The 23,818-nt window shown below is 46.5% G+C and overlaps 1 protein-coding gene across 1 annotated transcript; it reads right to left on the bottom strand.

Moving 5' to 3' along the window:
* Positions 1 to 9,400: 9,400 nt before the first annotated feature.
* LOC128278878 (protein enabled homolog) lies at positions 9,401 to 11,462 on the bottom strand. The gene is made up of 2 exons (XM_053017605.1): positions 10,540 to 11,462; positions 9,401 to 9,557 (listed from the first exon to the last, which is right to left on the bottom strand). The coding sequence occupies exons 1-2, from the start codon at positions 11,460 to 11,462 to the stop codon at positions 9,401 to 9,403; spliced, it is 1,080 nt and encodes a 359-aa protein (XP_052873565.1).
* Positions 11,463 to 23,818: the final 12,356 nt, after the last annotated feature.

The raw sequence follows: 23,818 nt of genomic DNA, 5'->3' as shown, positions 1-23,818 counted from the left end.
TATAAGAAACCTTCGACTCCTAGCGATCGAGTTTTTATTATGAGGGTGCATCAATAATATACTCTTATTTCCGCCTTCTGGGATTAGATTAGGTGTGTTAGGCTGTTAATCAAATTAAAACGTAGAATAGTGGACCAGTGACATCGTCTACGACCTACTGTATGCGTGCCTCCTGTGTGCATAATAATTGTGTGCCATTGCTGAACATCTTGAATATGATGTTAGCAAAGTATTTCAGCCTAAATCGTCTGTCCGGAAACGGAAAACGAAATCGAGCAATCGAAAAATAATGAAAAAGATCGAAACAATCGAACCCAAAACAAAGTTGGGTAATTGAAAATACATTATCGCCGGGGCAACGGAAAACACTTACCATTTGGACCAACAACTTGCATCGAGCTAGGCACCAGAAACGCCAGCAGGGAGCAGCAGCGGTCACACTAGAGTTCCAGTTTTAATGGAACCGGGTATCGACTAGTCCGATAAAACTGTCAACCGGACGGAAACTGCAGGCCGTTCCACGGGTTTGCCTTTATGCATTCAGCAAACCCAGCCCGAGAACGATCCCAATCTTGGCCAATGGATGCAGCGGTTTCGTTCTGCATTGCCAAGCAAATGTCATTCATAATCCGGTAGCCGGGCCTCGAGTGTGAACCACCCGGACCAGGATGCGTGGTCAAGTAAGGCCGCCCCATTGTGAAAGATGAGATCTGTATCCTATCGATCGATGGCGAGTGCACGCACTACGCACTATACGGGGGCGACCTACAAAGAGTGCACCGCATCGATCCAACTGATCCACTCGACTCGGTTCGAGTCTCGGACGTGACCGGAAGCGGAAACGTGCCACCGGATACAGGTCACATCGCAGGCCACGGCGGGTTCGGCAAGTAAAGCGCTCTGCTCTGCCCACCGAGGCCCGTCACCACACCACTAAACTAATTGGACCAACGGTTCGTTTGATCAGGTTGTTGGGCCCACTTCCAAATGCATAAATGCATCCGCTGCATCGGTTCTCCGGTGCTGCTCCGCGGCTCATTCAGCGTCGTCTACATCGCTCATTTATCGGGCCCACACCACAATGCGTTGCTGCTGCAGCCAGTAGTCGTCGGGACGCGCACCGAATCGTCGGCGGCCGTCAACTATAAGGTCTACTAGGTTGTTCATTATATTCGGAGCCTCGATAACAAGGAGCCAAGCCTAATTTTTGTTTTGTTTTATTGGTACACTCTTCAAATGAACGTATGTGAAGTTTCATTTCAATCGGTCACCTAATTTTTTTTTTACGAGCCATTTAGTATCGACATGTCACAATATTTTTTACAGCTGTTATGACGTCATCATTTGATGAAAAACGTTTTTCGCACACGATTTATTAGATCTGAAAACAGATGGAAGTCGCTAGGGTTCAAATCTGGTAAATAGGGTGGATACTTCAAAAATTCGAACTTTAATTCATGGATTTTTGCCATTTTCAAAGTGCTCTTGTGACACGGTGCATTGCCCTGATGAAAGACGATGTTTTTCTTCTGCAAACCGGGGCTTTTTTAACAAATTTTCACTTTCAGTAGGTCTTAAATGTTTCAAAAATAATCAAAATTTATTGTTTTATCAATTTGCAAGTAATCCGCTAACAAAATTCCATTCACATCCCACAAAACTGATGCTAACATTTTTTTAAGTCAATTTCTGGACGAACTCGTTTCGGAACTGAAGAAAAAGGTTCATTCCATTCCTTAACTTCTTGTTTTGACTCAGGATCATGGTGATAGATCTAAGTCTCATTCCTAGTGATGATTCAATGCACAAAATCCACTTTATCCAATCGAAAACGCTTTAAATGTTGTCAAGAAAGATACATTCGAATGGCTTTTTAGCGAATGCGGCAGCCATTTTGCAAACAGCTTTCAGGAACCCAAAACTCCAGTCAAAATATTGGTTATACTGCTCAATGAGTTGGCTAGGTTTTGTACTTAATTTCTATCAGTGATTGGACGATTTTCGAAAACGATATCCTGTATTGTTTTATGATTTCCGATGTTGTGTCTGTTTTTTGACGTTTTTGACATGGATCGTCTTGAAGGCTACTACGACCACGTCAAAACTCATAATTGCCCCTTTTAACCACCAAATTAAAGGATAAGAGTCCTTATACACTTTCAACATTCGTTCATAATTTTCCTTTGCTTTTAAACCTTTCAAAAATGAAAATTCAATCACTGCACGAGACTTGATTTTTGTCATTGTGAAAAATACTGTGACATGTTGATACTAAATGGCTTGAAAAAAAAAAATAAGTGACCGATTGAAATGAAACTTCACAAACACGTTCATTTGAAGAGTGTACCAATATAACAAAAAAATAGGCTCGTAGCATCGCTCCTTGTTATCGAGGCTCCGAATATAATGAACAACCTAGTACTTCTCTCCCGAACGCAGTGCGCAAATGTTGTTGTTGTGTGCCAATTGCCACTACGCGTTAGGACTGCTGTGATGGCTGCTGTTACCTCGTTTGGGGTGTTGATTATTGTGGTTTGGCTATAAAAATTATTCGTGGAAAGTTTTCGTTCGTTCCAACCTGTGTCCTAGACGTCACTTCCAGTAGAATGATGCTCCATTCAGCCGTAGTTTGTGCTCAGTAAACAGACCACAAAAGACCTAAGCTTGGTAAATGTTTTTCTACAACCTCATAAAGCTTAAGCAGCAATGGCGCATTACAAATCATTTACATAAGAACCATCTTTTTTCAATGAGCTAGTTTAACCGTTTGAAAAGATGTGATTCATCAATGAATCCAAATTCATTCGTAGGAACTTAAAATCTTTCGCCAGAAATATAGAGGACCAAGAAAAACGTTGAGTTTACAAATTTTGACATTTTGATGTAACAAAATAACAAGAGAACATAACATAAATAGACATGTGAACCGTTTGCACAAGAATAGTTTTGGCTAAGCTTTGCTTCGAGTTTCAGATTATTGCAAAACATCAAACTAGAGGCACAATTCTTTCGTTTAAAGATTTTTAGTTTGGTTCCGTAAAATGTATCAAACAAATTACTAATACTTACGGAAGCTACGGAAAAACGCAGCCACAAAGGCCGGTCTGAACGGTGTAGTGTGGGGCCACAAATTGCCGCACGGACTTCGTTTGCCTGATTACTCTCGGAAATCTCAGACGTATTGAAAACCATCAGCTGACATGTGCCACTGAAATTGGATTGCACCACTTTCTGCTCGTTCACATTTGATAGTACGTGCAAATGCTGATTAACGGCATTCTTCTGTCAAAGCATTGGGTCGACCCTCATCTCGGTCTCTCATAAATTTACATCACACGTACCGCGACCCTAATAATGCTTGTACGTTCACCTCCGTCCGGAAGTCTCCGGACGGAGATTCGTTATGTGGATGCCGTATTTGCCTACCTGCCACGGCGCAGAATCTCGCCTATAGAGGCGGAAATGCACGTTTTGAAGTATGTCTGCTGAATGGTGCACGTTCGAGGCGTTCTACGGTTTGCATCATGTACAACAAAACGGGATCTGCATCGAGAATACACGTGGGCGAGTGCTCAAATGAATGGTGGTCATATCCGCCGTTTGCAGCCATTCTTCGAACGGTCACGGTCCGCGTAAATGGTCTTGTGCTTACCCGAGGACGCTCCAAACGACGAAGGGCATCGATCGTTAGGTAGGACATTTTTTTAATTTAAATTATTTCACAAACATAGGGAACCATAAGTTATTAAGGGCGATTCAAAACGATTGTTAACCGCTCGCCAAACTGTTAAATCAAACCGTACATCGTAGCTCTCTGTTAGAAGTCACGAAAGTCTACGATTCGCATAGTTTTCCAGCGTTTTAGCAGCTAATCTAATGAAATTAGTCGTTTGAATCAATCAGCGAGAAGATCTTCGAAGCCTTTACGTTAAGGTAACGCATCGATTGTTGTGTGGATGCCGTATTTGCCTACCTGCCACGGCGCAGAATCTCGCCTAAAGGAGGCGGAAATGCACGTTTTGAAGTATGTCTGCTGAATGGTGCACGTTCGGGGCCGTTCTACGGTTTGCATCATGTACAACAAAACGGGATCTGCATCGAGAATACACGTGGGCGAGTGCTCAAATGAATGGTGGTCATATCCGCCGTTTGCAGCCATTCTTCGAACGGTCACGGTCCGCGTAAATGGTCTTGTGCTTATCCGAGGACGCTCCAAACGACGAAGGGCATCGGTCGTTGGGTAGGACATTTTTTAAATTTAAATTAATTCACAAACATAGGGAAACATAAGTTATTAAGGGCGATTCAAAACTATTGTTAGCCCCTCGCCGAACTGTTAAATCGATCGGTATAGCTCCGTAGCTCTCTGTTAGAAGTCACGGAAGTCTACGGTTCGCAAGGTTTTCTAGCGTTTTAGCAGCTAATATAATGAAATTAGTCGCTTGAATCAATCAGCGAGAAGATCTTCGAAGCTTTTACGGTAAGGTAACGCATCGATTGTTGGTCTTTCCGGATCCCTCCACAAGACGTCTTTAAATATCGAAAGTAACGTTCCAAGAGGTCTCGCCAGACGGCCCACTGGCCCGTTGGCGGATCGAGGCCCCCTCCAATCGACAGCCGTCTCAAACGGACCCCCCGGGTCCTGCTTATAATTGCGACAGAGCGCTCCACGGCGCATTATCCGACTGAAGAGGGCGAACCGCCCGAACCTCCACCGCGGCAGCCGCCGTGTGGTCGTCGGTGCCACCATCATTTGGGTTTGGTGCGGTTCGTGTTTTCAAGAGCACTTGAAGTCTTTCCCGACGCTAAAGTACACGGCGCGTCGTCGGGTAGCGTCGGGCCGTTTTGGTATTGGCCGGCTCCGGCGAACCCTATCCAGTGCACGGAAACCGAGGGCCACGGAAAATGCAAAACAAGCAGCGCTGCCTCCACAATGTCGTTGACAGAACGTCAGCAAATGTGGATACTTTTTCCTCGCGGCTTTCCTCGGGTTTTGCCCTGCACGTTTTCCCTTTGTTTGTTCTCAGAGCGCATTGACACCGTGCCGTGGGCGTAGGGCGTCCCTGATCTCGCCAACGATGCCGCTGATGCTGCTGCTGCTGTAGGTGTTTCATTTTCATGTTTCTTACACTGACAATAGAGTGGTGTAAATTTCAGGGCCGAGCCGAGGACGTAAATCGCGCCCCGTTTGCTGTTTGCGCTCCACGCACTCCCGATGTGGAGGGCGAATGGAAACAGCGTCATTCGGCGTGGTTGCTGACTAGGCTCGGCTTCTGCAGCGTGCACCACTTCAGCATCGTGGAGTAATAGGGGGAAAAAAACCCTGTGTTTTGGTCATGGAACCTGCGGAATGTCTCGCTCACTTGCTGGAGTATGACGAAAATTCATTTGCATTTTTGTTACTTCCGTTGGTTTTGTGTGTGTCGCTTTGATACTGGGTTGTTCCATAAGTTTTTCGATTCAATAACAGAAGGCCTTAGTACGGCTCTGCTCGTTCTAATAATCTATATAAACAATAATCTATAGAAAGTCGTGTTAGTTACACTATTTATAACTCAAGAACTATTTACTATTACTATCACTATTTATAACTCAAGAATGACGGAACTGATTTGGCTGAAAATTGGCTGAAGATGTAGCTTACAACCAGGAGACGTACCAGGATACTTTATACTCCGTCCGTCACTTTAAAACGTGGAATAACAAAAACTATCGTGGTATAACAAAGATTGTCGTTTTCATAACTGTGAAAATTGAATTATAAATTTTGTAAGAAATCAATAATCGTCAGTAATTTATATTCGCTTTTAACCATCTCAGCAACGTCAGCGACGTCGTGATCCGCAAACTGTCAAGGACAATCGGCTGGAATCAGACAGCGCTCCCCTCGCAGGACATCATCACGTAGGGCAAAACGCCGGAAACGGCCTCAGGGTTGCTGAGCGCGATCGCCCGTGATATCTTCAAGGTGGACATCAATTGGGGCTAGGAAGTGTTGCAGGAGGATGCGGCCACCGCAGGAGGATATCACTTTTACGGGCCGCTGTCCATGGAGGTGGCCAGTTGGGTGATAGTGACTATTGTAGTGTTTCTCCTTAAGACACTCGGCTTATATTTCTCTTAAAACCGCAAAAGCCGTCATTAAAATTTTCTTTATTTCCGCTGGAAGTGGAAAGATATTGACCACCGAAAGAAATGGGGGAGGAAAGTAAGGTAAGACTCGTAGCAATGCACGAAAGAGAATCAGTTTCCGTCGGAAGCTGTCTTGGCGGTTCAGTGTCTTGGCGGTTTCCATAACACGGTACCAACGTGTTGCTATTTTTTTTTAATCGAAAAAATCCTCTCCAAAAATTCGTCAAAACTTCGCCGTCCAAATAATACTGAAATATTGCAAAAAAATATTGTTTTACCGTACATGCAATATTATTACGAATTTTTTCCACCGGAACTTGAGACTATACTAAATAATAAAGTGAACCATCAAATTGTGTTCTTAACGAAGCGCAAAACTTATTAAACAGCCTGGTAAGAAACGTATTTTGCAGCACCACCGGCAAGGCTCGTACATTAAGACGTCAGACGGTCAGCAGCCGCATTGTATGATGAATAATATTTCTGTGTGTTATAAGGCCTTCTGAAGTTTATTGTAATAAACGCGGACCAAATTCAACATAACAAGAAGGTCGTTACGCGCTTAATTAGATCGGCAAACACATGTAGACCACAGACGAACAGATGCGGTAGATACAATTGTGTTGAAATATAAAAAGGTACAGGCGAAAAGCTTGTTTTTAAGAAATGATTCTTCTGCAGATTATATTTTCATGGTTGGTGTTTCCTCACAGTTGCTCATCGTTATTTGCATCACCGATGTTTCGCCCTCCTAACCATACGCCACGGCCACATAGTAATTCAAAGATTTTCCTCTTCCTGTTGGCAGTTGGCATCAAAAAGCAAAAATACCGCGCCGTATCTTACTTCTTAATCATCATCAGGCTCGCGGATTGCAGATCGTCCACTGACTACACACTGTTGTGCCCGGCTCGTGGCGCAAAGGGCGCCAACCTCCTTGAGACCGACGGTGGAGGTGTAACAGTGCTGGAGTAACATTCGACCTAGGCATCTGATGGAGATGACGACAACCTGTCTTTCGCGTCGGAGATAAAAAAAACCAGAAATTATGCAAACTTCGTATTAAAGTCAAACCCTTTTAACCACAAGGCGACGCGGCTAGAATGCGCGATGCGAACGATGTTTACGTGTGTAACGATGATGGTGTGAACTGCATAGACTTTCTCTATCTTACTTAGCGGCCACACTACATACACACGTCTAACGTCTCAGGTACGGATCCGGGAGCGAGAGAATGTGAATGAATGACGGTCGAGCAGAAACGAAGCGGAGTCGGAAAAGAGCACTAGAATCAGAGTCGGAAACAGAAGCGCTCTTCTGTGGTGCCTCGCCGGGAGCGCTAGGCACCAACATTTCCTGACGATTTTTTCTTCTATGTTGCATTTCGTCCCGAAATTCGTCTGGAAGAAAGGCTGGATGGCTGGCCGGCTGGCTGGGGTGCATAAAAGTGCGCCAGCATCCTCTGTAGAGCAGCGTCAGTTCTTTTCATTTTCATTATCCCCTCCCAGGATGAATGTGTTTCTCAAGTTATGCATTTTTTTGCTGGATTTTCACTCCCGGTGTGCGCCGTTAATACTTGTGCATTCGTATTCGTATGAGTTTTGTTTTGTTTTTTGCTGTTCCGTCGGTACTTTTAATTCCACAAGCCGAACACGGGACCGGGGCCATCCACAGTACGCTGCAATTATGCGACTCTTTATTGGGGGAGGAATTTCACGGTGTGGTGTGCTGCTGCTGGCAGGGATCCGCTCAAAGGCTCTTGGCGCAGTTGGGCCGTGGTGGGCCCGGGACGATGGCTTTGTTTTGTTTTACTTTTCAAGTGCAGCGAATTCATCATTTTCGAGGGTTTTTGTATTGATTTTTTGGTCCCCGGGATTTTACGGCACCCGGCATGATTTCCAGCGCCCCCGGGATGGAAGGATTATGTGCAAGATGTAGAAATATGGGTCGATAGGGGCTTATGCGGCAGGCGTTATGGCTCGGTGTAAATAGGGCCAAACACCGGGACCGGTCACTATGCTAATAAGCCACAGGACTAATTTCGAGTTATTTTGGGATGACGAATTCTTTTCTCTCGTTGCTTTGCTACTAAAATGATTCATGTTCCATGTTTTACTAGCCAAACAAAACTTTATACAAATATTTTGTTAACAACCTGTGTCTAAACTGTAAGTTTTCACTTCCATTTTGGTTTATTAAAACATTTTGTACATATTTTACCGGCGACTCGATAAAGGCCCCCGCCGAGCTGTGTCGCAACAATATTGTTGATAATGATAAATATCTCTTAATGACAAAAATTATACAACTTCTTCCTATCCCTTTTCGCCGAACAGGGCAGGGCTTATCGCTTCCCTGTGGTGCACTTTTCGCTTCGCTCTGCCACCGGGAAAGCATGCAAATAAGCGGTTGGCGACGGTGGCGGAGTGAGTGAGACAGCGGAACGCGATTACGCTTTTTAACGACGAAAACTCCACCGCGCAGCGAAACTTTTCGCTGATCACGCTGTCCTTTCTCCCTTGTTCCGGTTCCGTTGGCCCGTCAGCCAAACGATGCATCGATGCACATCGAAGTGAGTGCAAAAAGCGAAAAAAGAAAAACAGTAGACCGGCAAGGATAACACACCTCCGGGTGAGGAGCAGGAGTGCGGACCCAGCGAGCGGACGTAACGAAGAGACGGCAGCGAGAGATTCCAAGTGAAAGCACAAAAATCAATTTGACAAGGGAAATTGCATTTTATCCCGACGCAGGCTGGGCCGCAGGCGGCAGGGCAGCAGCGGCAGCAGATCCTGAGCGGGCGGATGCGACGAGGTCGGCGACAACGTCAACGATGACGCGACAAATTGAATTTGACAGAAACGGAGACGGCGAAGATGCGATGCTTATTTTCGCAGCGTGTCTAGGATTCCTCATCCGGTGCCTCCGGTGTTGCCTTCGGAACCTCAGCTATAGCTGGATTAAAGAGGTAGCGGCGCGGCGTGTTTACAAGATACGCTTGATGTAGAGGCTGAGATTCCAGTTCCGCTTTGCTGTTTTGCAATGCGACAACATTCTTGCTATTTAGATCAAAATGCATGGGTTCACTGTTGGGACTCAGAATGTTGTATCATAACCGTAATGACGACTGCCACCACGAGTGATAGCCGCTGGTGCCAGCTACCATACATGATCTCTGGTCTAAGCCTTACACAAAGTAATGCTTCAGAGTAGAACCGTGAGTTGTGAGAATTCGTTTCAGTTGGTTAGCTTTTCCTGTTAGCCATTTTGGCTATTTTTTGGGCGCATTATAGTCCTCGCTGTCGCTGTTGAGCGGAAGTCTTCCATCATCTGTGGTGCATTTGCACACTGCATCTCCGACCACACAATGCGCGGCACAGTACACTGCAAAAACGTCACCAGTAAAGGATAATGTTTCGGTATCTTTTCTATGGGAAAATCCAAAAGAAAAACATAAAATAGTTATGTGGTTTTATAAATAATTTACAAAAATTACAACTAATAAATTATCCACACAAAAAACTAAGTTCACAAACAATGAAGAGAATATATAGAAATAAATGAAGAGAGAGATGAAAAAACGACCGAACGAATGAAACAAAACGAGAAAGTTAGTAGTTTTTGCGCGTTTTTTTACGTACATCATGTGCTGAATATCTGAATCGCTGAAAACACACTGTTCGGTATATTGTATACTATCGCCGTTACAATTTGAATTTGACGTGCGGCGGAGGCTGCGGAGGCGGAGGCTGCGGAGGCGGTCGCAGCGGTTCTGGCGGCGGCGACGGCTCTTGGGCCGGCGGCAGCTGGCTCGGTGGCGGCTGCGGCGGCGGCAGCTGGCTCGTTGGCGGCTGCGGCGGCGGCGGCTGGCTCGTTGGCGGCTGCGGCGGCGGCAGATGCGGCAGCGGCTGCGCTGGTTGTGGCAGCGGCGCTGTTTGTTGCGCCGGCGACAGTTGTGGCAGTGGCGCCGGCGGCGTCGGAGGTTGTAGCGGCGGCGGCTGTGGCAGCGGCGCTGTTTGTTGCGCCGGCGGCGGTTGCGGCGGCGGCAGCTGGCTCGGTGGCGGCTGCGGCGGCGGCAGATGCGGCAGCGGCTGCGCTGGTTGTGGCAGCGGCGCTGTTTGTTGCGCCGGCGACAGTTGTGGCAGTGGCGCCGGCGGCGTCGGAGGTTGTAGCGGCGGCGGCTGTGGCAGCTGGCTCGGTGGCGGCTGCGGTGGCGGCATCTGGCTCGGTGGCGGCTGCGGCGGCGGCAGATGCGGCAGCGGCTGCGCTGGTTGTGGCAGCGGCGCTGTTTGTTGCGCCGGCGACAGTTGTGGCAGTGGCGCCGGCGGCGTCGGAGGTTGTAGCGGCGGCGGCTGTGGCAGCGGCGGCTGCGCTGGTTGTGGCGGCGGCGCTGTTTGTTGCGCCGGCGACAGTTGCGGCAGTGGCGCCGGCGGCGTCGGAGGTTGTAGCGGCGGCGGCTGTGGCGGCGCCCTATGTGGCGGCGCCCTATGTGGCGGCGGCGGCTGCGCTGTTTGTTGCGCCGGCGGCGGCAGTGGCAGCGGCAGTGGCGGCGGCAGTGGCGTTTCACTGACACGGCGCAGTGTAGCGGTTGCAGCCTGCTGACTGGTCGGGACGGGCATCGGTTTCACGTTGGCTGTTCGGGGACTTTCGTTCGCCACCTTCTCCGAGGTGGCTGCCCCGAGGCCGGCGCTGGTTGTGGGCTTGGCCTGGCATGTCATCAGCTGATGCAGCTGATTGGTAAGCTGTGCATTTGCTCGGCCGAGCCTACCGATCGTCTCTTTGGCGTCGCGTTCCGCGTCGGCAATCTTCTTATCATAGCTTGCCAACAGCGCTTCGTGCTGTGCCTGGAGGAGCTCATTCTCCTTGCGCAGCCGATACATTTCTTCCTCCACCTCGCCCACTATTTCTTCATGCACCGCGGCCAGTTGCTGAATGTACCTCCGACTTTGCAGTTGCACGTTGGAGTGCTTCTGCTCCGCCTGCAGGAGCGGCTCGTGCAGCGCATTATTTTTGCTGCGCGTGTCGCGTAGCTCCCCGCTTTGCTTATCTAGTTTCTCGAGCGCTTCGCGCAGTTCGAGTTGTCTCTGTACGGGTGACACGCGGCGCGCCCGTCTACTTAGTTCCTCCCGCTCGGGGGAGGCTTTGTGCCTCAACGGCTTCGTCGATTTGGCGCGCCCTTCTGTTCGGCATCCCTCACACCGCCACGAGTTAAACCACACCGAGTCGTCATATTTCACGCACCCGATGTGGAACGAGTGTTTGCACCGTTCGCACGTAGCGTACTCGTGGAAGTCGAAGGCACCCTTGCACGAACTGCACGCTGTGGCGTTCATTTTCGCTTCCCTGCGGGCAGGAACACACCCGCGGGATCGACGCGGCAGATAAGTCACTTAGTATTATCCGAATTTTTCGTTAATTCGGTAACGAAAGGCTTAATACACATACCACTACAATCGCTGCGATTCGCTACTTGCGTCCTTGAACCCGTTGGTGGCAGCTTGTCCATCGCAGACTGTCCACAATCACACGCAGGCCGGAACACACAAGCGCGCCGAATCGGAGCGGCAGTTTTGTCTCTGTATTAACTATACACTTTCTGCGGACCGCTGCAATCGTTGCGATTCTGTCTGGCGATGTCCATTTTGTCGGTGGCAGCTTCATCACTCCGAACCGGCCGCAATCACTCCAAAGCAGGAACACACACCCGCGGAATCGGAACGGCAGATTGGTCCTTTCCTCTCACTTTCACTACCATCGCTGCCGTTCGGTGCTCGTTCTTGGCGATCCTCTGCGTGGCAGCTTCATCTACGCGGATCGGCCACTATCACTCACAGGAGGGATGCACACACTCGCACACGGAATCGGAGCGGCAGTCGGAAGCGAATGATTTGATTCCGTAATAAGGGAATCTTTTATTATCCGAAGTTGGGTTCGGACAAACGATTTTATAGTACGTAACAAGTAATTTTTACATACGGCACTTTTTTATACCCAGACCACTACAATCGCTCCGATTGGCTCCTTGCGTCCTTGAACCCGTCGGTGGCAGCTTCGTCCATCCAAGACCGGCCACAATCACATGCAGGGCGGAACACACAAGCGCGCCGAATCAGAGCGGCAGATTCGTCTTTCTGTCTCACACTCTCCAGACCGCTGCAATCGCTGCGCGATCCTCTCTGGCGTCGTCCATCCTGTCGGTGGCAGCTTCATCCGTCCAGATCGGCCACAATCACTCCGAGGCTGGGACGCACACCCGCTGAATCGGAGCGGCAGTTCGTCTCTTCCTTAATTCCGCACTTTCACTACGATCGCTGCCGTTCGGCGCTGGTTCACGATCCCCTGGGTGGCGGCTTTCATCTCTCTCTTCATCAGCGGATCGGCCACTATCACTCACAAGAGGATACGCACACAGCGCACTCGGAATCGGGGCGGTAGTCGAAAGCGAAATTTTTAATTCCGTAATGGCGGAATTTTTAACTTCCGAATTTGTTAGTTCGGAACGTAATTTTTACTATGGCCACCTTTTCCCTATGACCTTCTTAATTACGCACTCTCACTCCCTTCGCTGCGATTCACTCCTTGCTCTTGGCGATCCCCTGAGTCGCGACTTCATCTACGCGGATCGGCCACTATCACGGATGCACACACACGCACACGGAATCGAAGCGGTAGTCGGGAGCGAGAGATGTTTGATTCCGTAATGACGGAATTTTTAGCTTCCGAATTTGTTAATTCGGATAGACACACAGTAATTTTTTAATACCCGAATTTGTTAATTCGGGTAACGGAGTTTTTGTTTTAGTAGCCGAATTTGTTAATTCGGGCGCCAGGAATTTTTTAATATTGGATTCTTTCGGGTTCGCGAAATGAATTATTCACCACGTTTTTTAACGCGTTATATTCGGTTACTTTTTCACTTTATTAAGCGGTAACTTTACTCGAACGGAAGCGGTTAAAAAATTCCGTGACTTCTCGCGATCGCTGTTGAATCCAGAAAGACCGCTCGTTGCTGGCACTTAGGCGCTTCTCCCAGCCGATTTCTCGCGCGCAGGCCGATCGGGCAAGGACATTCACCCGGTCGGCCTGGTGGTGTTAGTATCGGCGTTCAAAGCGAGATCGCTCTCCCGTGGCCAGTAGCGCAGTCGTTGCGACAGTTAAGCGGGCAGATCGATATTCTCGCCGCTTAACTGACAATAATACATAAGCTTTTTTCGTTATTTTAAGGTTTTTAAACGCCTGAGCTTTGCAATTTGAATGACACTAAAATCTTTTAATGCCCAGTCTAAACGCCTGGATTATGCAATCTGTATTGCACCAAAATGTTTCAATGGATAATGCCCTGCAAATGCGTAAATATTCTGCAACCAGAGACCAGGCGCCTCCTTTTATACCAAGTTTGTATCATCATTTTTTTTCTTCAAATTAGAAATTTGTAAAACTTCATGTCGGAATCTGCAAATAAAACTTACAGGAAATATTTAAAATGGTCTAAACTTTAATTGTAATGTCTCGGTTAGGATGTACAACGCTCTAAATTTTTTTGCTGCATTACCAAAGTTGAAAAACTGTATTTTTTCGTAGTTTTCTATACAAATTCCGTTATACCGTTGCAGAACTGTGCTAACGATCGCGTTAAAGTAGCTGATAAAAGTTGGTTTTAAAGAGGCATTTTTATCACTCTTTCGACTTTGACAGATGAATTCTCGGAATCTGGGCAACATGGAAGGCTAAAAATTCGGATTTGTTATAGATAACTTATCTGTTTTAGGCTAATATAACTAAAACCGTCAGTTTTTAAGTTGACTTATGACCGCCTTTTCACCATAGTGCGGTGTCTACACTGACTGGTACGGGTTTGAGTCTCAACAGAACGCCAATAGACAACAGCCAACAGAGTCAGCAAAGTCACCGTCATTGATGTTAAAATTCTAATGATAAAGTAAAATTAGAATCGAATTTTGTTATATTTAATATATTCTTTTCGAAATCCATTAAAATTTTCGTTTTTAGCTACATATTTTTTCAATTTTATTGTTGTACATATCACTATTCCATCACTGAAAATTTAAAATTAGAATCATAAACTTTCCTTACCTTTCGATTGTACACATAATATTAAAGTTTCATTATTTTTTTCAAACAACATTTCAGTTTACTGTTTATTTGATTGGTAACCGGGAAAAACACTGAAAGCATTAGGAAAAAACATAGTTTTCTTAGTGTACATTTGTGTTCTGTGAGCGTTCAAACGAATGGCTTCTCGATGTGGGAAGATTATTCTCTCAAAATTTCGGAAACTAACCATAAACTGTTGGCTGAGCTCATCTCGGTCTAAATCATCCCGATCATCAAACTAACCGCTAGTGTACATTGTTACAATCGCTGAGCATAATGTAGGACTTATCCAAGCATCCATTCATTTTCATGTCGTAAATAATGCACGATCCTATTGCATAAAGTATGCTTCGCTTACGCTAATGTTCTACAAATTCATAATCTTCTTCCTCAATGGTTCAACAGTTAGGTGTCGGTCAATTGACATTAAACATTAAACCAAATCATGCCCAACGATACTCTTCCTTCGTTCTGTGAGCTTAGACATCTTGCGCTTTCAAATATTTTCGTTTTCAATCGGAATGAAATTAAAAATTTACCATTGGTACTTAGACATTACGGTCATATTTTAATTACTTTTGTAATTTATGTTTCCAAACCAGCCAAAAGAAAGCAATGTTATGCCGCTAGAACGCTAGCGAGTTTGCCAATCGCATTTGAGAGCCACTTTATAATAATGATAATAATAATCCCGAAAGGTATAATTCACGGCAGAAAGATGCCTCTTCCGTAATCTTGGTGTCTTTATCTCTTGAAACCCTTCGCAAAGTGAAACAGTTTCTTTTGTAACACCCGGCTAACAATGTTCAACTTTTGTAGAATTATTTTAGTTTGGTGTTAACAATAATTAGTCGTCAATAAAATGTATAAATAATTTACATCTCTAACCATACAAAGCAAGCTTTCAAACGGTTGAATGGCAATGAACACGATCCTTTCCATAATCGTCTCTTCAAGTGCTGGTTTTGCATTCGCTAAACTTTCCGCTTGCGGAACCTTGCGTGAAAATCGATACGTACGTCCGTGTGCAGCAAAGCTTCTCGCAGCCCTGAAAAAGTTGACTAGCCGGATGCGGATCTTGGAGCAATTAAAACTTGCTCCTATCCACCTACCCTACGCTATCCTATCCTGTCCGTATGCCGACGGAAAGGCGTACCTGAAACCTAACCGAGTCCCCGTGTGTTCATGTGGCTTCAACTTTTCGCACCTAACTTGCTCGTACCACATAATCGTGCTCTAAGCACTCGGGCCCGGCCGTTGCGTTGGATCTGAAACATGCTGTTGCTATTAAAAATACGTTGCTTACCGTGCGTTGCTACTTCCGCAGCCCAAAAGAACAGTTCTGACCCGAAATAAATTCGCCAGCGCCTTGGAAGAGTGTTTCCCAACTTCCTTCTGTCCGATATCACAATGCCTCGAACCAAGGAACGAGTGGTCCCGTAGTTAACGCTTCCCGGGAATCTAGGTTGCTTCCGAAGCTTCTGAAGTGTTTGCTTTGGCACAAAATTAATATTTTTCCCTCATTTGCCATGCTAGGCGACGTTTTATTTTAGGCACTCGAACACAGGCACTCGAAATAGTCACTTATAATCTTGCACCGGGCCAACGATTCTGGTTGATTAATCCTGAACACAATGTAAAGTAGGAAAAAGCAGTCAACGATTTAAATGTCATTTTGCCTGCAAGTGCCTACTTAACATCCGCCAGGGGGAATGCTCTCACGCACAGAGCTGTTTGATGTCCGCAGCGATCGTCCCAACTGATGAACTGCAAGTTGGCTGTGCGATCGTTATATACCCGAAAAGCGCCGCATCCAAGACTACCCGGGACATTTCGAAGGGCCAGCCTAATCGGCAGGTAATCGGAAAAGCAAATAACCGTTTGCTGCGGACTTTGTGAGTCACTCGGAAGAGAAAGTAAGCAACAAATTTGGCTTATCAGTCTATTTACCACCGATTGTCGCGCGCCGATAGATCAGTGAGCTTGCTCAGCGTCATGTTGCAGCATGTCTTGAGCTATGACTATGACCCAGCATCTTCGTCCTTATCGCCAAAGCCAAGCGACAAGAACGTTAGTCAGCGACCCGCTTGGACGAACCCATGTCTGCATAGAATCGTGCGTTTTCACTTTCGGGGCGAGACCAAATATTATTTACAACCAATAAATTATCATGCCACGTTCAGCATGCGGCTAAGAGTTAAGAGAAAAACGCGCAAATCGCATAAAGAATTCATTGTAGCACATCACGGAACGGAACTGCCGGAGTGGATGGAATTTTTCATTCGGTTTCCTATTTTTTGTGCCGCCGCCATTCGCCCACGGCGGGGCTTCCTGGGAGTTTTCCATGTTGGCGCTTTGGCCACGGCTGTTTGTTTTGTGTGACCATTGTTTTTCCTCGCTTCGTCGGTTTACTCTCCGCAGGGATCAAGAATGTAGTGTGTTTTCAGCGATTCAGATATTCAGCACATGATCTACAAAAAAAAACGCGCAAAAACTACTAACTTTCTCTTTTTGTTTCATTCGTTCGGTCGTTTTCCATCTCTCTCTTCATTTATTTCTATATATTCTCTCCATTGTTTGTGAATTTTGTTTTTTTGTGAATTATTTATTAGATGTAATTTTTGTAAATAATTTATTTATAAAACCACATAACTATTGGAAGTTTTTATTTTGAAATTTCCCATAGAAAAGACATCGAAACATTATTCTTTACTGGTGACGTTTTTGCAGTGTACTGTGTTCTTCACGCATTGTGTGGTCGGAGATGCAGTGTGCAAATGCACCACAGATGATGGAAGACTTCCGTTCAACAGCGACAGCGAGGACTATAATGCGCCCAAAAAATAGCCAAAATGGCTAACAGGAAAAGCTAACCAACTGAAACGAATTCTCACAACTCACGGTTCTACTTTGAAGCATTACTTTGTGTAAGGCTTAGACCAGAGATCATGTATGGTAGCTGGCACCGGCGGCTTTCACTCGTGGTGGCAGTCGTCATTACGGTTATGATACAACATTCTGAGTCCCAACAGTGAACCCATGCATTTTGATCTAAATAGCAAGAATGTTGTCGCATTGCAAAACAGCAAAGCGGAACTGGAATCTCAGCCTCTACATCAAGCGTATCTTGTAAACACGCCGCGCCGCTACCTCTTTAATCCAGCTATGGCTGAGGTTCCGAAGGCAACACCGGAGGCACCGGATGAGGAATCCTAGACACGCTGCGAAAATAAGCATCGCATCTTCGCCGTCTCCGTTTCTGTCAAATTCAATTTGTCGCGTCATCGTTGACGTTGTCGCCGACCTCGTCGCATCCGCCCGCTCAGGATCTGCTGCCGCTGCTGCCCTGCCGCCCAGCCCAGCCTGCGTCGGGATAAAATGCAATTTCCCTTGTCAAATTGATTTTTGTGCTTTCACTTGGAATCTCTCGCCGCCGTCTCTTCGTTACGTCCGCTCGCTGGGTCCGCGTTCCTGCTCCTCACCCGGAGGTGTGTTATCCTTGCCGGTCTACTGTTTTTCTTTTTTCGCTTTTTGCACTCACTTCGATGTGCATCGATGCATCGTTTGGCTGACGGGCCAACGGAACCGGAACAAGGGAGAAAGGACAGCGTGATCAGCGAAAAGTTTCGCTGCGCGGTGGAGTTTTCGTCGTTAAAAAGCGTAATCGCGTTCCGCTGTCTCACTCACTCCGCCACCACCGTCGCCGACCGCTTATTTGCATGCTTTCCCGATGGTGGAGCGAAGCGAAAAGTGCACCACAGGGAAGCGATAAGCCCTGCCCTGTTCGGCGAAAAGGGATAGGAAGAAGTTGTATAATTTTTGTCATTAAGAGATATTTATCATTATCAACAATATTGTTGCGACACAGCTCGGCGGGGGTCTTTATCGCGTCGCCGGTAAAATATGTACAAAATGTTTTAATAAACCAAAATGGAAGTGAAAACTTACAGTTTAGATACAGGTTGTTAACAAAATATTTGTATAAAGTTTTATTTGGCTAGTAAAACATGCAACATGAATCATTTTAGTCGCAAAGCAACGAGAGAAAAGAATTCGTCATCCCAAAATAACTCGAAATTTGTCCTGTGGCTTATTAGCATAGTGACCGGTCCCGGTGTTTGGCCCTATTTACACCGCGCCATAACGCCTGCCGCATAAGCCCCTATCGACCCATATTTCTACATCTTGCACGTAATCCTTCCATCCCGGGGGCGCTGGAAATCATGCCGGGTGCCGTAAAATCCCGGGGACCAAAAAATCAATACAAAAACCCTCGAAAATGATGAATTCGCTGCACTTGAAAAGTGTAAAACAAAACAAAGCCATCGTCCCGGGCCCAGCACGGCCCAACTGCGCCAAGAGCCTTTGAGCGGATCCCTGCCAGCAGCAGCACACCGCACCGTGAAATTCCTCCCCCAATAAAGGGTCGCATAAATGCAGCGTACTGTGGATGGCCCCGGTCCCGTGTTCGGCTTGTGGAATTAAAAGTACCGACGGAACAGCAAAAAACAAAACAAAACTCATACGAATACGAATGCACAAGTATTAACGGCGCACACCGGGAGTGGAAATCCAGCAAAAAAAATGCATAACTTGAGAAACACATTCATCCTGGGAGGGGATAATGAAAATGAAAAGAACTGACGCTGCTCTACAGAGGATGCTGGCGCACTTTTATGCGCCCCAGCCAGCCGGCCAGCCATCCAGCCTTTCTTCCAGACGAATTTCGGGACGAAATGCAACATAGAAGAAAAAATCGTCAGGAAATGTTGGTGCCTAGCGCTCCCGGCGAGGCACCGCAGAAGAGCGCTTCTGTTTCCGACTCTGATTCTAGTGCCCTTTTCCGACTCCGCTTCGTTTCTGCTCGACCGTCATTCATTCACATTCTCTCGCTCCCGGATCCTTACCTGAGACGTTAGGCGCGTATTTAGTGTGGCCGCTAAGTAAGAAAGTCTATACAGTTCACACCATCATCGTTACACACGTAAACAACGTTCGCATCGCGCATTCTAGCCGCGTCGCTTTGTGGTTAAAAGGGTTTGACTTTAATACGAAGTTTGCATAATTTCTGTTTTTTTTTATCTCTGACGCGAAAGACAGGTTGTCGTCATCTCCACCAGATGCCGAGGTCGAATGTTACTCCAGCACTGTTACACCTCCACCGTCGGTATCAAGGAGGTTGGCGAGCCGGGCACAACAGCGTGGAGTCAGTGGACGATCTGCAATCCGCGAGCCTGATGATGATTAAGAAGTAAGATACGGCGCGGTATTTTTGCTTTTTTATGCCAACTACCAACAGGAAGAGGAAAATCTTTGAATTACTATGTGGCCGTGGCGTACGGTTGGGGAGGGCGAAACATCGGTGATGCAAATAACGATGAGCAACTGTGAGGAAACACTAACCATGAAAATATAATCTGCCGAAGAATCATTTCTTAAAAACAAGCTTGTCGCCTGCATATATTTCAACACAATTGTATCTACCGCATCTGTTCGTCTGTGGTCTACATGTGTTTGCAGATCTAATTAAGCGCGTAACGACCTTCTTGTTATGTTGAATTTGGCCCGCGTTTATTACAATAAACTTCAGAAGGCCTTATAACACACAGAAATATTATTCATCATACAATTCGGTTGCTGACCGTCTGACGTCTTAATGTACGAGCCTTGTCGGTGGTACTCCAAAATACGTTTCTTACCAGGCTGCTTAATAAGTTTTGCGCTTCGTTAAGAACACAATTTGATGGTTGGGAATATTGCATGATACGGTGAAATAATTTTTTTTTACGATATTTCTACCATAATACTAGGCTGCTCATTAAATTCGGAGCCTCGATAACAGAGGGCTACGATACGATAACTGCTACGAGTCTAATTTTTTTTTGTCGTATTGGTACACTATCCAAATGAACGTATGGAAAGTTTCATTTCAATCGGTCACTTACTTTTTTTTTACAAGCCTTTTAGTATCGACAGTATTTTTGTCACGTCACAGTATTCTTCCAAAAATAAAAACTAAATCACTGCACATACTTGATTTTTTCCATTGTAAAAAATACTGTGACATGTCGATACTAAATGGCTTGTGAAAAAAAAATTAAGCGACCGATTGAAATGAAACTTCACATACGTTCATTTGAAGAGTGTACCAATATCACCAAACAAAATCAGGCTCGTAGCAGCGCTCTTTCTTGTCGAGGCTCCGAATTTAATGAGCAGCCTAGTAATGCCATAATAATACTTTATTACTTGCCAAATATTTGGTGCAATTTTCCGATGCATGTCTAAGTTCTACACAACATTGTATGCAAGTTTTTGAAACCAAAACTTGCGTACAATGTAGCGTGCAACATTGCATGCAAGTCACTGGTGCTACCTACCAGTTGCTCCTGTTCCCCTATTGTTTTTGTGGCTCCAGAAAACTGAATTATTTCAAGTGGCAGGGGCAGCAAATTTTTTGACGAATTTTTGGAGAAGATTTTTTCGATTAAAAAAAATAACCACATCCTGGTACCGTGTTATGGAAACCGACAAGACACTGAAATGACTAAAAAGTGGCGCAGCATGCGAAAACCTCGGCGTCAGGTCGAGAAGGAAAGCGCGAGTAGCTTTTCCCCAAGCGTTTTCCCTGAAGCTTCCTACGGAAACTGATTCTCTTTCGTGCATTGCTACGAGTCTTACCTTACTTTCCTCCCCCATTTGTTTCGGTGGTCAATTTCTTTCCACTTCCAGCGTGAATAAAGAAAATTCTAAGGAACGGGTTTTCCGGGTTTAAGAGAAATACAAGCTGAGTGTCTTAAGGAGAAACACTACAATAGTCACTATCACACAACTGGCCACCTCCATGGACAGCGGCCCGTAAAGGTGATATCCTCCTGCGGTGGCCGCATTCTCCTGCAACACTACCTAGCCCCAAGTGATGTCCACCTTGAAGATATCACGGTCGATCGCGCTCAGCAACCCCGAGGCCGTTTGCGGCGTTTTGCCCTGCGTGACGATGTCCTGCGAGGGGAGCGCCGTCTAATTCCAGCCGATCGTGCTCGACAGCTTGCGGATCACGGCGCCGTTGACGTTGATGAGATGATTAAAAGAGAATATAAATCTATATATATAAAAATGGTTGTTTGTCTGTCTGTCTGTCTGTCTGTACCGCATTTTCTCCAAAACTACTGAACCAATCCGCCTGAAATTTTGCACAGCGTAGTTTTGTGACCCCGGATTGTGAATAGGAAAGTTTGACCCTCCCACGCCTCCGGGGAGGGGGGGCTCCCATACAAACGTAACGTACCGTAATGCCCATACGTTACGTCCAAACGTTTCAAACAAATCGAACCAAACTCGGCAGGCGGGAGTTTTGGGGAAGGGGAAATGTTCTGGTGAATGTTTGAAACCCCTCCCCTCTTTACAAAGACCCTTTTTGTAAAGAGGGGAGGGGTTTAAAGGGAGAGGGGCATTAACCCATACAAAATCTGGGTTAATGTCAGCAAAGCTCGGATAATTTTCAAGCAATTACAGCCAAACTCAGGTGGTGCGAGTTTTGACATGTATCCAACGGGAAGCGAAAACGGAAGATGATCGGATACGTCACCGGGAAACGGAGGAGTAACGGGAGGCGGGAAGGAAAATTGAACGAATACGTCACCGGGAAGCCCGATCGTTTGAAAAGTATGAGTAACGGGAAGCGAAAAGCGAAGCTGTTCGGATACCCCACCAAGAAGTCCTCTAAAACGCCTCCCAATCGAGAAATAAGGATGAAATGAGGCGCAGCGACGCGTGCCGGGATCTGCTAGTTACTGATAATTATTGATTTCGTACCAAATTTATAATTCAATTTTCACAGTTATGAAAACGACAGACTTTATTATACCACGATAGTTTTGGTTATTCCACGTTTTAAAGTGACGGACGGAATATAAAGTATCCTGGTACGTCTCCTGGTTCTAAGCTACATCTCCAGCCAACTTTCAGCCAAATCGGTTCAGCCTTTCTTGAGTTATAAATAGTGTAACTAACACGACTTTCTTTTATTTTTAAAGGTTTTTAGATCGGGCAGAGCCGTTCTGTCATTGAATCGAAAAACTTATTGAACAACCCAGTACGTAAGCGACACACACAAAACCAACGGAAGTAACAAAAATGCAAATGAATTTTCGTCATACTCCAGCAAGTGAGCGAGACATTCCGCAGGTTCCATGACCAAAACACAGGTTTTTTTTCCCCCTATTACTCCACGATGCTGAAGTGGTGCAGAAGCCGAGCCTAGTCAGCAACGACGCCGAATGACGCTGTTTCCATTCGCCCTCCACATCGGGAGTGCGTGGAGCGCAAACAGCAAACAGCAAACGGGGCGCGATTTACGTCCTCGGCTCGGCCCTGAAATTTACACCACTCTATTGTCAGTGCAAGAAACATGAAAATGAAACACCTACAGCAGCAGCATCAGCGGCATCGTTGGCGAGATCAGGGACGCCCTACGCCCACGGCACGGTGTCAATGCGCTCTGAGAACAAACAAAGGGAAAACGTGCCGGGCAAAACCCGAGGAAAGCCGCGAGGAAAAAGTATCCACATTTGCTGACGTTCTGTCAACGACATTGTGGAGGCAGCGCTGCTTGTTTTGCATTTTCCGTGGCCCTCGGTTTCCGTGCACTGGATAGGGTTCGCAGGGGCCGGCCAATACCAAAACGGCCCGACGCTACCCGACGACGCGCCGTGTACTTTAGCGTCGGGAAAGACTTCAAGTGCTCTTGAAAACACGAACCGCACCAAACCCAAATGATGGTGGCACCGACGACCACACGGCGGCTGCCGCGGTGGAGGTTCGGGCGGTTCGCCCTCTTCAGTCGGATAATGCGCCGTGGAGCGCTCTGTCGCAATTATAAGCAGGACCCGGGGGATCCGTTTGAGACGGCTGTCGATTGGAGGGGGCCTCGATCCGCCAACGGGCCAGTGGGCCGTCTGGCGAGACCACCACTTGGTACGTTACTTTCGATATTTAAAGACGTCTTGTGGAGGGATCCGGAAAGACCAACAATCGATGCGTTACCTTAACGTAAAGGCTTCGAAGATCTTCTCGCTGATTGATTCAAACGACTAATTTCATTAGATTAGCTGCTAAAACGCTGGAAAACTATGCGAATCGTAGACTTTCGTGACTTCTAACAGAGAGCTACGATGTACGGTTTGATTTAACAGTTTGGCGAGCGGTTAACAATCGTTTTGAATCGCCCTTAATAACTTATGGTTCCCTATGTTTGTGAAATAATTTAAATTAAAAAAATGTCCTACCTAACGATCGATGCCCTTCGTCGTTTGGAGCGTCCTCGGGTAAGCACAAGACCATTTACGCGGACCGTGACCGTTCGAAGAATGGCTGCAAACGGCGGATATGACCACCATTCATTTGAGCACTCGCCCACGTGTATTCTCGATGCAGATCCCGTTTTGTTGTACATGATGCAAACCGTAGAACGCCTCGAACGTGCACCATTCAGCAGACATACTTCAAAACGTGCATTTCCGCCTCTATAGGCGAGATTCTGCGCCGTGGCAGGTAGGCAAATACGGCATCCACA

Source organism: Anopheles cruzii, chromosome 2 (genome assembly GCF_943734635.1).
Source record: "Anopheles cruzii chromosome 2, idAnoCruzAS_RS32_06, whole genome shotgun sequence".
Classification (NCBI taxonomy): Eukaryota; Metazoa; Arthropoda; class Insecta; order Diptera; family Culicidae; genus Anopheles; species Anopheles cruzii.
The sequence above is the reverse complement of the archived record's forward strand: the minus strand, read 5'-3'. Positions and strand labels throughout refer to the sequence as shown.